The sequence below is a fragment of the Aplidium turbinatum genome, chromosome 5 (assembly GCF_918807975.1).
Source record: "Aplidium turbinatum chromosome 5, kaAplTurb1.1, whole genome shotgun sequence".
Lineage (NCBI taxonomy): Eukaryota > Metazoa > Chordata > Ascidiacea > Aplousobranchia > Polyclinidae > Aplidium > Aplidium turbinatum.
Window position 1 is genome coordinate 1428351 of NC_137476.1, and position 16852 is coordinate 1445202.

General features: G+C 37.0%; 1 protein-coding gene across 2 annotated transcripts in view; it reads right to left on the reverse strand.

Annotated features, from left to right (window-relative positions):
- Window positions 1-460: 460 nt before the first annotated feature.
- LOC145770215 (uncharacterized) overlaps window positions 461-16852 on the reverse strand; it is a 32337-nt gene continuing 15945 nt past the window's right edge. Inside the window, exons 1-15 of one of the 2 annotated variants that reach the window (XM_082581806.1) lie at window positions 13177-13303; window positions 12679-12854; window positions 12030-12170; window positions 11462-11609; window positions 10150-10259; window positions 9714-9819; window positions 9122-9267; window positions 6888-6976; window positions 6611-6703; window positions 5767-6014; window positions 4918-5079; window positions 4632-4738; window positions 4061-4186; window positions 3076-3301; window positions 461-2777 (exon numbers count right to left, since the gene is read on the reverse strand). In XM_082581806.1, coding sequence (XP_082437932.1) covers window positions 2710-2777; window positions 3076-3301; window positions 4061-4186; window positions 4632-4738; window positions 4918-5079; window positions 5767-6014; window positions 6611-6703; window positions 6888-6976; window positions 9122-9267; window positions 9714-9819; window positions 10150-10259; window positions 11462-11609; window positions 12030-12170; window positions 12679-12854; window positions 13177-13264 — 2034 coding nt within the window. In that variant the 5' untranslated portion in view covers window positions 13265-13303 and the 3' untranslated portion in view covers window positions 461-2709. Of the gene's footprint in view, window positions 2778-3075; window positions 3302-4060; window positions 4187-4631; window positions 4739-4917; window positions 5080-5766; window positions 6015-6610; window positions 6704-6887; window positions 6977-9121; window positions 9268-9713; window positions 9820-10149; window positions 10260-11461; window positions 11610-12029; window positions 12171-12678; window positions 12855-13176; window positions 13304-16852 lie in introns of those variants that run through there. The other variant, XM_082581807.1, reaches the window with a different exon arrangement.

Below are 16852 nucleotides of genomic sequence, written 5' to 3' on the forward strand. Positions count from 1 at the left end.
TAAATCAATGCAAAAAAACGGTCGATTTGCTGTCTGAGTAATGGTGTAACGATCTACCAAATGTTCCTCATTACCATCTCTGTGGTTGAGGGTCTATCTTTTTCGCCATCCCAAGTTGTCCACGTTTGATACACTTACACTAGCAGGCAATTGCAGAACAGTCAGTGAGTGGTTTCAGTATCAAAGATACGAAGACTTCTGTTCCATTTCTTGGACGACGGATGATACATCTAGCTAACTGGTTTTACTCCCATTGAATCATCACCTGCAAGCACCCGTTCCCTTTGGAAATCATCAATGCCACATTCGCAGCAACAGATGTTGCTTCCGATCAGCCCGCGATTGATTGAAACACTAAACGCCTGATATGCATCATGTAGCTAATACATGTACCGCACATCGTCTTCTTCTTCCACCGCATCTGATAACAAACATGTACTTCCATCCACTGCCATTGTTAATCAATAAAATGTATTATGACAGAAGCAGTGGGTGAACAAAAAAAAAACACGTCATATTTTGAGGTCTTCACAAAACAATATGAAACTATTAGAGCAGTTTTATGAGATGCAATTTGAAAATAACTGAAGACAATTGGAAACAATCATTACTCGGACTCTGGAGAAATAGTCGAAACATATTTTCCACCAGACGATTCCATATCGCAAAATAAATTCGATCTGAACAAACAAAGGATAACTTGTTATAAATTTGTTTGGTTTGTTTTTATTTTTTCAAAACTAATTTAAAAAAATTAGTAAAAAATAAATCCACCTTGAACAGATGGATGCATTCTTCATTTATGCGATATCAAAACAATAACACTAAACAAGAAATAAACAAACAAAAGAACACTATTTCAGCTACATACAGAAACTTTAAACGCCCCTTGCCAGTCTTGCAAAGAAGTATAAACTTTACAAATAAGCCTTATGTGAACTTCTATTATTATTGAACGTTATCGTAAAGGTGTCCCCTTCCCAACTCAGTTGACAAACCCATTATGTTCTGTGGAGCAGGAATGCACCCAACAGGAAAGCTTCGTGAGAAAGCATCACATGAAAAGTCATTGCGTGATCGAGTTTATTAATAGTTCTCTCAATTTACAATTTTATAATTTGTCATCTGCATAGTCGAGAAATAAGAACCTTGATGCGACGTTCAAACGAGCGCTGGTTCGACACCGCTCAAGAGCAAGCGTCTATAACAAGACACTTAAAGACATGCCTGAAAGTGGTCACGAAGATTGGCTTCCTTGCTTTCCCATCCACTTAATTTAAATCTTCGGCTGGGCTTAAGCATTGAGATTCCCAAACAGCTGGAAGTTGAATTGCCAGCCGGAAGTGAAGAGTTTCTTTTGGCAAAACGGTACATTTGAAGACATTGGGTCAAAGTAAAGCAATGTATGAAATCTTTCATCATCAAGAATAGGTCAAAAGAAGATCCACAAGTATGGGAATGGAAGTTTTGTTTAATTTTTTAAACCTTTAAATCCTCCAATCAGATTTCGATTTAACAACTCAGCAGATGCGTTTAGGCACTCGCTTGCGGGCTTGGTAACACTCGCTATCAACATCGAAACAATTGTATGATTTTGTTACGTCACGCAAAACTTTTTCAGATAAAGGAAAATCTTAAGTGGAAATTATTTTGGGCTAAGTTCTTTATCGAAGCAGAGGTTTAATATAAATATGTAAATTCTATCGGATAGTCTTCAAGAGTCAGTTGGATTTAAATTCTGGCCATTTATTTAAGTAAAATACCTCTTTCTAGACTTTGTAATCAATATTTGCGCTGTATTTGTAAAGGAGATGATTGGCCCACCCAGAGAAACGAGATATTCTTGTCCTAACAAAAGGGAAACCTACAGGGGGAGGGGTGAGGTATCATGCAAAATTCTGGTGATTGGCTGGAAATGCAAAATATCCAAAAAGTTGAGCAAAGAGCAAAGTGAGCGGAAATAAACACGACAAGCTAATTGAAGATGTCGTAGCTTGGCAACATGCCACTATAAAAAAGAAACAAAGCAACATGAAACTTATTATTACAGAAAACGAAAACAGAACAATGTAAATATTTCAGTCTGTGAATCAAACTCAAGATGTAGGCTACAGCCGAAACGTTGTTTCCTTTTGTCGTTTGACATAAGAAAATGACGTAGGCCTACTGTAGCTTGATTTCGTTTGTTCATATCTCAACAAAAGAATAAGTTCAATAACAACCAAACTAAAGGTAGGCGACAAAACGGGAGAAATTATCACGAAATAGCTTTCACTGCATAAGCAAAACATGCTCATGAAGACGTTTCACCAATTGCGTAAATAAAATTTTGCAAAAGCTGGGAGCAGTCGAAACAAATAAAATGTTTTCAGAGGTGATTGGTCAAGTTGACTAACATAAAACTACAACACAAACCGCTTATGATGCAACAAAAAGTGTTTCATTACACATCAGTGATATAATAAACACCATTCAGTCAACTGTGGGGATAAATTGCTTTTTCAGTTGAAGCGTTTTAGCGATCATTAGCTATTCAGATATAAGCGATCGCTGCACTGTCTTTTATTTCCTAACCAATCTTGGAGACCAACAATCCTCCAACAAAGCACCAAGGCCAATGTTGTTTACATCATAGTCATTCTTTGTGATCGTTGCCCATCCCGGATTGTCACGATCCTTCGGAGCAAGCGGACCTTTGTGGAGCATCCTTCATACAACCGCATTCGATGGATCGATGTGATGCTCGTCGATGCTCTTCAATACATCACAATGGGTTCCTGCAGAAAGCCATTGCATTGTTACTGCACAAAGACAAACGGAAAGTTGTCAGCCTCTGCAAATAGGGCTGCTGCTACTGTTATTCTACAGGAAAAGTCATTCACAGTTTAAAATAAGCCGCGTTAGTAGAGACTGTGTCATTTCGAAGTATCTTGATCAAACACTGCTTAACTTTTAAAAACTGCAGTAGTAAAAAAGAAAATTGAAAAGTAAAGACAAAAAGATTTCTAATCTCGATTTTTGTGCGATTCGTAGTATTTCTGAACAACTATGGATGTGTCTCACAGAGCAACTTACTCGGGACATCGATGTCTGTGATGTCAGTTTCATTGCTGAAGCAACGTTGGAAATTGTGGATGTCAAATTCGACGAAATCACTCAAAGACACGTCACCGTTTGATGACGTCGAGATCATACGCGACATCTTTTGTGACTTGAGCTTCGGCATCGCGTCTTCTATTCTGAGATTGAAATGTTTCTTGTTGAAGCTTTTTTTACTTGACCACGGAATGGCGTAGTTAAGCTGCAAAACAATTGTTATAGTCGTCATTTTATTTACGTTGATTTTATGTAACTTGTGACCTGCCTCACTACATAATAACATTCAGCGTTTTCTGGTACAGACGCTGGAATTGATTACCACCGCACTGCGCGTGTAATCAATTGAGCGTTCTGTACCACGTTCCTTAGTTGATTGCTTTGCGTTTCTTTCTTACTATATATTGCGTTGATTTCATACACTGAATCAGTAAGTAACAAGAGGTAAATGGTTTTCTCACTTGGTTGGCTATCGCTACAATTATTATTGTTTATTTTATATTAAACGTCTGGAAATACAACAACAATGAAACACTTGTTCCATCAACAGAGTAAACATAAATTCCAATGAAAACGTAAGAGTTGATCTCACGCATTGTTTAGCACTTTGTAGTGTCATAATTATCATCCATAAAGTATATCATCATCCATCCAAATAAAATGAACTGTCTTGTAAAATGTGTGGATGACACAACGGGGCTGCAAAGTGACCTGGGAGGTTTTCGAGTCAAGTTGTAAAATCGAGTCACTTTGTAAAAACTATCACTTTTACAAATTTTATGTATATGGATTATGGATACTTCGAATACCATGGCTTAACATTAAGTAAATAGATTTTACAATTTACACGCTGACCATAATGTGACCTTCGCACAAAAACAGAACAACTTGCAGCATACTTTTACATTATCTTTCTCATGGCTTGTTGTGCCATATTGTTTTATCTTATGTATATGCTGCATACCTTGATAGCTGTCTGGATCATTAGACATACTTCATCGTCTTTCTGATGCTGCTTGATGTATTCTTTTATACCAGGAAGAAGAATCAAGATTAATTTCGAGCCAGATTTTATCATTTCATCAAATCCCTGTCAAACAAAACGATTTCAAAACCGTGTGGAGTACATTTCAATGAAACTCGATATATGCAAGCTAGGCAGATGGCAAGCAATACATAGGCTGCAGTGAGAGGGCAAAATAGATGTTAAATATAATGTTTTAGAACAAAATGGTGGATTTAGATCTTTCACAGAAGGTGTCAACAGAATATATCAAGAGTTCAGTATTTTTTATTAAAAATGGATGGAGAATCAGCAGAGCCTTATTTATGGCATAGGCATTTCGCTCTACTGCTGTAGTAGAGCATCATTAGGGCCTTATTCAAATAGAATGATGATTCTATTAGAAAATTTCACATTGAAAACAGTTAAAATGCACTAACTTATCATCAAACAAGTTTACATCAAGAAACGTTTATTTGATGCATCTATCAAACAATTTAATGCCATGGCAATGGACGAAAGTATTTCTCACCGCTTGTAAAGCCAACATGCTCCATCCATCTTTAATGAATTCCAAACTTAATAGAATCACCACTCTATGACTTCTCGCAATTGAAAGCCGGATGTTTTCAGCACGGCCTGTAAGATAAATAGAATAATTATACAAAAGATAATTACTAAAATATTTGCTTAAATAACTGATCGTTTTTTGTTATCAATGACAAGATTCTGCATAATTCAGTTCAAACCATAATCCGGTTAACATTACATAACCTATTTAAACTAAGATTAGTTTTTTGATCAATTTTTTCTCATACTTTCGAAAGAAAACCCTTCTCTTCGTTCGTCATACACTTTGTAGCCCATTGTCTCCAGTGAGTGACGCACAGTCCACATCGCTTTTCTAACATCTTCTTGAGCGAAAGAATCGATTTCTTGTGAGAAGTTGTAACACAAAAATGCTCCATACTTTTTGTCGTCTGCGGAAAAGTCAGCAGGTTGATGACATTTGTCTGATGACGTTTTCAAGCGTGTCACTGCGCAACACAACCATGCACGCGCTTCATGCTTCCAAGTACAAGCCTAGAGCACCGTTAGGCACTCTCAAGGCTTAGTTACGCAATCCTTTGAAAGCTGTTGTTATTAATGAAACAAAGTAGACAGTATAACACTAAATCAGAAAAATCAATTTATTTATAGAACTTTCGCCACACACGTGTCGTGTAGCTTCTTCAGTATAGTTTTATTCAAATAGAAAATTAAAAACTATTTGAATAAAACTATACTAAAAAAGCCACACGTGCGTGGCGAAAGCCCTAGAAATAAATTGATTTTTCTGATTTAGTGCGATACTGCCTACTTTGTTTCAAATATTTTATCACACTACGCATCCTATCGGATCATCAGTAAAATTATAAGAAGATTTGATGAAAAGTTTAATAACGAAGATTCGTTTTAAAATGTTATTGATAAAGCTTAAACTTCATAGGGAATGTCTTTAGTTTCCTAGAAATGTTGCAAAACAGTTGAAACACAACAATCCAATGAAGATTATCAAATAAGAAATATAGTTCACGAAAAAACAAAATCGACAAAAAATTGAAGCATGAAAAGCGATCTAGCGTTATAGTCGAAAGGTTGTAATGATCAAAAAACATTTTATTTACCAGGCAAATAACTTCCATAGTAACGCTTCAGATATACTCGTATGGCCAGTAAGTTGTAGATTATGATCAAAACAAAGATGAGGAAGAAGCAGAGAGCTCCCACTCCTATTCCGGCAATCGTTGCGGTGGCCATCAAGGACGGGAGTGGGTTAGAAGACAATATTAATGTTACGTTGGCACTGACACTCTCTTCCAGAATGATGTTTAACGTCAAGATGTAGGTGCCATAGTCATAGTTGGTGAGGTTTCTGGAAGCAGTAAAAACAAAGTTAAACTGATTATAATTTATTATATTGCAATTACATTGTAAACCCACAATGACAACTTTCATATATTTCATTGCTGTTTGGTTTGAGGAGTTTGTGTGGTCTATCAGCAGGCAACGTCCCACACAGCTAGTAATGTAGGCTACGTTAAACCAATTAGATTTAAATCTGAAAAAACTTTGCCAGCTTTTCGTTTTCATAAACGTGCTAGCATGGCTTATTCTCCCTGATTAGACTACTTTTACATTTGCCATGGAATCGTGAATAATCAAAAGTAAAAATATACACTATTTTAACTACCAGCAATAGACAAGCAAGTTGCGTTTCGGTTACCATATCGGTGTAACTTCTATGGCAGCCATCATCTTATCAAAGTGTTAAAATAAAGATCAAACCAGATTGAAAACAAACCGCAAGTCTATTAATAAATAATCAATTGTTTTAGCAGACCACATATGTCATGATATGACACCAGAAGGGCCTTGATATGAAGCCTGCGATACGTTCTTTGAGGCAGCAAAAGCTGTTTTCAACACCTTTTGTTTGTAAGTCCGTGATTTTGAACATTTTTCACTTACTTTATGGTGAAGGAGAACGCAACCAAAGCTTCTCCATTTTCCCTTTCTTCTTCAGTTGCAATGGAAAGGAAACAGGCGTTTTGCCGAAACGTGCTAAAAAAAAGTTTAAATTTTAACACGGACGACAAGGTTTGAATGAATGTAACAGTACTCGAGGACTTATTGCAGGGTAGTAAGGCTTATATTCTGTAAAAACAGGTTATTTTGTTAGGGTTATCGATTCAATGAAAAAGAATCCACTAAAATAAAGAAGTCTGTTTGACCTCCGAAAACTCACTATCGACAAGAAACGCGTTCTTGGCTTGTCTTGTCAGTGAAATCACAATGGGATACAACGTTTGAGGTTAAACTTCCATTCGGCTGCAACTGAAACAACAAAATAAAATTATAAAGCATTCTTAGTCAATTGAAGGTTGGTTGTTTAGTAAAGTCACCTTCACTGCTATCTTACGAATCTTCCTATTCATTCAACTTATCTAAAATATCACCTACGTCGGTTCAACTAAATCAGATTATGTCAATTACAGCATTCGAGGCTTTCTACAAAACGTTTTTTATGCTGCATGCAAGTGAAAATTCTAACTAAAAACATTGGTCTTTTTTACACTGATGCAATGTCTGAAGAAAATGACCAATTTCAAGAATCGGGATGAGCAAGGTTACAATAGCGTAACTGCGTAACTAATAACGTAACAACTTTTGTAAGAGCTTATAAAACATGAACCAATCAGAAGCTACGTTTAAGTGGCTACCGTCCAATTAGGACCCTCCTAGCACTCAGCCACCAGAGAGTTGATCAGTGCTTTGAACGTTGTTTGGTAATTACAAAAGAAAAAAAGAGTTTTGACAGGGGCAGGAATCGAACCCACGTCATCGAAATGTATTCCTTAGCCCTAACCCAATTAGACCACGCTGGCTACGGCGGAGCGTTCACTTAATTTACTTTCTATAATAGGTGTTTGCGTTTTTTTTATGTTTTACCAATAACTTCCACTTACGGAATCACGTCACAAACAACGCAGCTTCTAATTGGTTCGTGCTTCACAAGCGCTTACAGAAGTTGTTTTGTTAAAGTGGCTACCCAAGATAACTCCCAGTTTATCATTGTTGCCAATTGAAAAGCTGCAATTAGCTGATAAAGTATCACATACTTCCTGCACAATGTCTCGAGTGCAGGCCTGCATAATGTAGCGGTAGCAAACATGCGGCTTGGATAAATATTTCAACGCATGTCCGATTGCATGGTATATGATAAGTTTTGTGTAGACAAAAATTCAGCAAACTAACTACGTTCGTCTAAACAAGATGGAAGAGCAACCTTTTCAAATGTCAGAGCATTGTGTCGCACACCAACTTCATCAGCATTGAAATAAATTTTAAATGTTGGGATTACCATAATTTGCTGTTTATTTTTGTTCAAAACCCTGTTGCCGATTACGAAGGTTAGCAGCTGTGATCATGCAGTCGTCGATGATGCGGAGAAGCACCCAAACAAGGACATGAATGACCTCAGCAACCCTATAGCCACCGGTTGATATAAGATGATGCTTGTATTGCAGGTGACAACCTTGACGACAAAATTCATTATTTGTACATTGATTCAACGTTTGCAGACGTTGAATAAATGTAAAAATGAAAAATTGTGCAGGTGACAAGGTGTGTGCTGCTAACATGGCACCATGAATGTGCACGCCTTCCTGTTTACAAACAATATATACTTCCCATTAATGTTTGCTTTCTGCTACAGAAACGATACAAATGTCAATCATCAGAAACTGTTTTCCCATATTGCTGCAAGTGTGCTTGATCTCATCAACGTTTGTTTCACTAAACGTTGCCTGATAATGATGCTATGACACTGATTAACACGGTTTTGCCGTATAAAGTTTGAAAACTGATTTAAAGTCATTCTAGAATGCAGAATTTGGCCTCAGGTAATGTTTTTGAGATTACGTACAACTGAGCATCTTATGTCAATGCTTGTCCGGTAACCCTGTTTATGCTATTTTGGCCTGTCAATCACGAACGTTTCCCTAGACGCTGCATGAATTGGTGGTAAATGCAACACCAAATCTTTCACTTTTGGAAAAAAGTAACAACTTGTTGTCATATATCAAAAATCTGATGTGACAGAAGAAATCTTAGTTCAGATTCGGATTCAGCATCACACCTCTCCTAAATCCGTTCTTGAAGTTCAAACCAAACAAAAATATTTTTTGTATTGCAGACCTGTGTAATTTTTAGGCAACAATCAACTGAAGTAAGTGAAACGTAGTTTACATTTGTGAAGCATAACAATCATTTCAAGCGGCGTTTGTGTTATAATTGCTTCTGCCATTGAACAGCACCATTTCTGCTGGATCATTCTTATGGATCAAAATGTTCTTTATAAGTAGTTTCACGCAACAAGCCAGTGTGACAGACGAGATATGACTAAAATGCAAATCGTTTTTTTTTTTAAGCACAAAACATGACTAAAAACTGATTGAATAATATTTTGTGAACGTTTACCTTCTTCAGTGAGAAAAAGAACAGAGTGGAATCGATCTCCCCTTTACCAAGGTTGCCAGTGCACGAGAAGGTGGCGTTTTTACCACGGTTTCTTTGAATGACAGTGTTTGTGCAAGTGAGGGCGGGGTTTATCGCTGTGCGATGATCTGTGACGAAACAACCAATCAAATACTTTCATTGATTTCAGTTTTGTTACTTCGCGAATAGCACTTTTAGAGTGACTGACAGCTGCGTGTATGTGCAGTTGTGCACTTTACAACACTGTACACTACACATGACACAACAGTATCCTATCATCGTGTCATAACTTTCTTTATCTTATGCCGCACCTGTAGACTTCTGAAAATGTGGTGGCACACCGAGTGGTGGGCGCGGAAAGTTTTTTATGTGTACCGGTATTTCTCTTGAATTTCTTGCATTTGTTTTACATAGTCCTTATAATTGCATTATTTTTAATTTCCATGCGGCGCACCTTCCATGGCGCATCGTCTACGAAACGCCGCAATAGAGTAACATATCCAAATTCAACTTTGTGATCTTCAGCAGTAAAACTTTGCTTTTACAAATGTAACAAAATAACTGTAAAACATACGAATCACGCAGATTGGTTTCGTCACAATGTAGCGAGTCATTCCTTTATACGTCACAGAGCAGGTGTAAAAGCCGGCATGATCAAACGAGACGGATGGAATGATGAGCTGAAATAAAGCAAATGATTACTAGACACCAGTAAGCATTTGTACTTGACGTTGAGGATAATCGTTTATCTTTGATGCCACCAGAGTGACTCTTCCAAAAACAATCCAAACAGTTTCTAACATTTGAAGAATACAGATCATAGATGCCACACATTATATAAAATTGAATGAGTCAGTTCACCAGGCATTTAGTTCACTGACATGGCCGCCATGACCTTCTGGTGGAAACCCACAAAGCGTTTCACGTGATTATCATCCGAGACACCTTGTGCTACTTTGGCGTAGTTTACGCCAGAAGAGCGTATCATGTTATTAAGACACATCGCTTACCTGGTTCTTATCGTTCTTTGAAACATCTTTAGGAAGGTTCGAGCAATTCCTTTCCCATCTGTACAGTCCTTTCTGGCTTTGTAAAATTTTTGGATAAGTGTGGATATTCTCTGCCAGATAAAATCAAAATGAAGTAACTATTTTTTTTTTCTCTTCTTAAAAACCAACAAACCGACAAAATTAACACCAACATACACTTAATACACACAGCAAACAACAGAGAAACTTGGAAACTTTTCATGCAAGAGGCAGTCAATGCTTGGAATCAAGTGAGACAATATAAGAACTACTTCATTCAGATGTAGTTTCGTGAGAGAATTTGCTTTTCGCACCACAGGCAGGCAAGGCACAACAATACAACAAAGTTGAGGGTAATATAATAATACGGTGCATTCCACACATTTACAAATACTTTTAACAGTCGAACATTTTCAGCTTAACTTAAGCCCTTATCAAGAATCTGAAAATACTTCTAAGATGTTGTCCTTTTATTTTGAAATCGACGTTTAAATTTGAATCTATTAAGTCACCATCTAGCTACTGTAAGTCATTGCACGAGTCTCTTAAAAGTCAGCAGTTGTGAACTGAGCAAGCGACAACTGAGCAAGTGACAACTGAGTTAGCAACATTTCAGCAAGTGGCTGAAGTTGGTGAATGATGAAACTGAGCAAATAACATCTGAGCAAGCCGAAACTTGACATGTCACAGTCAGTAAAATGAATTTGGCAAGCGATGACCAAGCAAGTCCGACGTGAGCATGTAAATCTCATTTGCTGACTTGGCAGTAGCTGAAATGCACTTGCTGAGTTGTCGCATGCTGAGTTGTTTCATGCCGAGTGGTCGAACTATCACATAAAGTTTGGTATTGTGACAAATCAGAAACACCTCGAAATAAAAACTTTTTAAAAAATACTGGCTCCTTTCTTGCAGAAGCAGTAACTCGTATCGCTGTGCAACTATAGTATAAACTACTTGGAAATTTTGAAGTAATTTCATTTTAAACATTTTCAGCAAAACGGAATCCACATACAACGTTTTTTGTTGTCATTACATTTTGTCTTATATCTTTTTAACTTACTCAACCTTTTAGTGAACTCTTGGCATTTCGATTTGAAAATAAAATAAAAATACTTAACAGTTTTGAAGTTTTTGTATATGACGCTAGTAAGTTTGGCCGTTTGACAAAATTAAGAAATTTTGTTCGTGGCATTCGCGTATAATGGAAGGTACAAAATAAATTGAAACTCCTTTTCAAGCCAAGTCAAGGGTTACTTTGCACTGGAAATAATCTTATTGCTTATGTGCTGCTCACCACTGCAGTCATAGATTTTAACGTCTCTCGTGATGTCATGAAACGTAGGCCTGGATTGATTTTGTATGACCTCCTGGCAAGTAAGTTGCTCGAAAGGGATGATATGGAGTTGGACTTCAGAGAAAAGGCATTTGCTCAAATGAGGAACCTTTCACGTACAAATAATATGATCAAAGTTATCTTCTGGTATAAAATCTTTCAAACTGTCACCACACAATCCACACAATATTGCAATTGTTATGATGTCTTTAATTTAAAAGCCTGACGAGTTGCACGCAACTAGTAGCACTTTATGCCAATATGATCAAACCATATGCAATATGCATGATATCAACCGTAAAAAAACGAAAACCTAGACAGCAAACCAGCCGTTTTTACATTGATTCAACGTCTGCAGGCATTAAATCAGTGTAAGAAACGGCTGATTTACTGTCTGGGGAGGCATCTGCAGTTAATTAATATGCATCATGTTAACAATACTTAAAGGGTGTGGATGTATTTTTACAAAACATCACAAGCCTGTTTTTATTTTAATAATTTTAACCTTCTTCAAATGAAGTCTGCTCACCTGCATAGTCATCATGAACTTTAGTGAGGAATTGTATTCCAAATCGTCCAAGTGCAGACCAACTCTATTCTCGTATTCTAAAGAGTCGTATGTCACAGAAGCGTTGAAAAGCAAAGTGCCATTCTCACTCCATATGTGACACTGAAATAGAAATCATCGATTGTTACGCTTCTACAGTTTACTTCTCATCATAGCCGCTAACAAAGTCTCACTAGTCTTTAGAGCAGGGATGCAGGTCAGATCCGGCCCATTTCTATAGTTGATACTTTTCACCAGACTATTGCAAAGACCATTGCACTCAACTAACCAAACAAAGCAGGGGCAGTTATATCTAAGAGATCGGCAGCGAGCGTGCAATTCATGGTTTAACAGGACCACTGGTCAAATTTTAAACTTATTTTGCTCATGATCTGAAAAGTTTGTCCAGCTCTGCGTTAGATGATTCCATGTGCAATGCAACAAAGAAAAAAAGGAAACATTAACTTATGTTTCCAATGTATACAACACAAGTTACTATGTATAGTTTATAATGTCATCACATAAAGACGTTCATATTGCATATATCCTTTTACAATGCTGCCTTTGCCTGAGCAAACATTTTGTTGAATCGTTTTGCCCCTGACCCAGAAAGACCATCCCAAAAACTCACCAACAGCTCATGATCTGAGTCCCATTCATATACTTCATTGAACTGGTAATAGAGATCGTTCAATCGAGACTCTTCCTGATCCAAAAACCAGTTGCAGCTTATCTGAAACGGCCACCCAGCGTACGTTGTGACGTAATTGGAGGGGAATGTGACGTTCTCGCAGTTAGTTATTTGATCTGTGGCGAAACAAATGAAATTTTTATTGAAATTGACAAAGTATGACCTGAGTTATATTTTGGCTGCAATTTTTACTGAAACATTAAATTGGAAACGTTTTTAAAAATCACTTAAGGAATAAAAGTAGCTATAGAAATGGCTATCAAGTTAAGTAAATTGTTTAATCATGCAATGTTTAAAGGGTGTGATGTCAATTCGAACCATGAAAACTTAAAACGCCACAACTCAAACACCACATTGAAAACAGCCATACTTTGTCTTGTGGTATTGAAATTGCTGAGTTTGAATAGCAGTACCATGCTGTAACGTACAACAACTTACTATCAACCACAGATAGTTGAGATGATCCGTGTTGAGCTAACAGCAACATCGCAACTACTCCACTTAACAGAGTCTTGCTTGCAAACATCACTTGTTCTATTAACTTACAACAAAAGGAAAAGTAGGTAAAGCTGAAACAAAAGCAGAACATGTGCAAAGTAATCTTCAATGACGTCAGTCTTCTAAAATCTCATCACGTTATTGGAATTCTTAAATGGTTCTTAGTACCGCCTGGTTGCAGGTTTTAGTGAGCTAGAAATGCTTTTACTGATAAAGAGTTGCAGATTTCAATAATTATGACTGGTAAGAACAAAACTGCATAAACTTTTGTCCATTTCTATGTTTTGTAATTTAATAAATTATTTGCAAATAAGGAAGAACATGTATTACCAAAGTACACAACTAGCTAAGCTACTGCTAAAATGCCAAAGTAATGAAGGATGCCTTCGCCAAAAAGTTCTTGTACAGTAAGATGAATAGCAGAGAGTACGTTGGATGCATTTCAACCTAACTGGATAGCATAAGTCACTGGCTGTGACATTTATTTGAGAGGAAGGGGATTTTGTCAAATTTACGGTTTATTGAATCTTAATCTTCTCTTAAAAATTCAATCCAGCTGAAATCTTTTTCGGTCTATCTTGTGTTTCAGAACAAAACGATTTCTTGGATTCGCCCCCGCGCTTTTGAAAGCGAAAACACAATTTCAATAGAACAATCTGTGACAAATTGATTCAATAAACATTTCCGTAAACGTATGTTTTACTACTTTGTTCCTCATCACTGGTCTCAGCAGTTTTTACATGTTCCACAACCACGAAAGTCAAATAACCGTCGAATGGTCTTGCTTAGTTAGAATAAAATAAAAAGAACAAACTTTTTTTCATCAAAGTCTACTGGATCTGCGTAAAGACAGTGGCATCACACAATGATTTGAACAGCTCTCACATGGTTGATACAATGATGTACATGGCCAATTGGCCATCTGCAGGATTGCAGCGTTCAACGTGTAGAAAAAATAAAGTGAAGCAACGTAATTTTTCCCTGAATCAATAAAATGACACAAAATGAAAACAGAAACATAAATCAATTGGATGTTGAGGAGCATTGACTTTCACGTGACAAAGTCACGTTTCATTTATTATCGAATTTGCTTTTGTTTGTAAAAAACTACGCTCATGATACAAAAGGTTGAAAGTGGATGAAAGGGAATATTCTTCTATTGGAAATGTAGTACGCTAAAGCAAAAGTTATTGACCTGGTAATTGCACATTGTGATATCATAATCCGCAATCGATATATTGTGACATTTAAAACGTGTTGAATGAAAAGCGCGCAGTTTCTTCGACCAGAGTACCTGGGCTGGCCCCACACTTTCTGCTCTGCAATTATTTATTGCACAACATAAATAATTAACGCGGTTCAAGGATTAGTGAAACGAACGAGACGAACAAAGTGCTATGGAGCTCCACCATGAAAGCTTTTTGTATTTTTTTCGTTTTTTTTGTACTTGATTTTAAATTGATTTTAGTGAAAGCCAAAGAAAACTTGTGATTGAAAAACTGCACAGCCCATATACTCCTCAGGAAGAAAAGTATCGGCATATTGTTTATACTATCTGGACAGAAAACAATCTTTCTGCCATAGCCAAGAAGCTTTTCCGAAAAACATCAAATGAACTTTTTCGTTCTCAGATAAATTAAATAAATTCTTAATCGTTTACACACAGATATTGATTTGTTGCACAAAAGCAAGCACACATAATATGGGTGCACAATTAGTTTATATTAACGAATTATTTTGGTTTATTTGGCGTCCAACAAAACAACACCAATAGTGCAGATGTAGATTGTAGAAGTTTTTCAACTTACAACATGATAATTCACAAAGTAACAGTTGAACAACGTGTGAATATGAATCATTCTATGAAGATTTCCACAGACTCATCGGCCTGTTAGTGCTTGATTGCAGTTAGGCTAAGTTTCCATCGTATCCAGGCTACTCCCGAATGTTGACGCACGGGAAGGCAAGGAAACCAATTTTCGTGTGCACCTTCATGTCATTAGGTGACTCACCATAGACTCCTGCTTTTGATGAAGGTCGAACCAGCGCCCTGTCGAACGTTGTACATGTTCCAAGCTCTTTCATGCAGCCAACCACGATAGATGTTCATGTTCAAGCAAAAGTTGATGCTTTATTTACGTTAAACAAACGTCTTTTTTGGTTAAATTTACCATCTCAAGAGGTTCTTTTCCGCAAATACTGTTGAGTAATGTCCTGTCTTTAACTTATGCATAGTGACCTTTTCCTGGCAAGCCTGGTCAGTGTCAGACGCTGTGACATTTTAACCTTGTTTCGTGTTTTCTCAACTCAATATGCTTGCGCAGTAAACGTAAAGGCGGTTTAGATGAGAGCATTACACATGGGCTGCAACCTTTCATGTCTTCATTTATGATAATATGCCAAATAGTTTCAACAGCGACACTATGGCTGCAAACATGGGACGAGAAAAGTTTACTTTTGTTCAACGTTGCTTGCTTTAAGGGAAATCCCTTTTTGTTGTAGTAATCTTAACGTTTTGTGACAAGCATTTTAATCAAATGCGTTCTGCCATGGCATACGAGAATGCTATGGTTCTGCTAAACGACAATGATGAGGAGTGGCCATCCTCCAAGTGGTGAAACATTACATCAGCACAAATGAAAATATCTTATTGCAAACGTTCACGTATAATGCAGAAACAATGATGTTGTATTCAATAAGATAGACCATGACATGATGTAGTGGGTGTACCAGCGACTTGTCGTGGAAGGTAATCACCATATTTCTGATTGCAACACAAACATAGAGGCCTTATTATTATTTGTGTTTAGTTTTCTACCATTCCAGATCACTTTCATTTCAAATGTCCACCAACAGAACACATTGAGCAGAACGTGTGATCTGCAAAGCCACGTGGGATTTTGTGTCAAACTTTAGGTCATACGAAGGACAATAGTTTGAAATGCTGTTTGAAAGGATATCGCTGTCACACACAAAAACATGCTTTTATTGAAAGTTCAAGCATCTCTGGTTGAAGTAACACACAATTATGAACAAAAAGATCTAGAGTAGTAAAGCAGTTCAATCGCTTCTTGCTTGTCCGATCACAGTCATAGCCCCTCACCTGCTGTACATAGCTCTTTCTGTTATAACTAAATAGCGCTACTTAAACTGATGTACTAAGTTGAGTAATAACCATTTTAAGTTTGAAACTACTCATAGAACGCAAACAGCAGCATGCCCTGCATTGTCTCATGCAACAAACTTCTTTTGCAATAAACTAATCAAATGACAGACAATAGTTTTAATTAAAAAGTATCGTGTGATACTTCTATATTCAAAAACCCAGTGACTTTATCATTAATACAATAGTTTCGTGACCAGCTATGCTAAATACTAGCACCGCCCCGTTGCCAATAGACGCCTCATCAATCTAAACAAAGGATGTTAATAACTGAGGATACGATCCTGCTTGCGTCTGAGCTGCGTCGCGTCAATAATGGATTCTACGAATGACATTAATAAAAAAATAAACATGGCGGCTCACTTAGCTGAAATTGTAGATGAAAGTTTGAAACATTCACTTTGTTAAAGCTTAAACGCAAGATTTACGCTGTGGTCACTTGTGGTTTGTGGT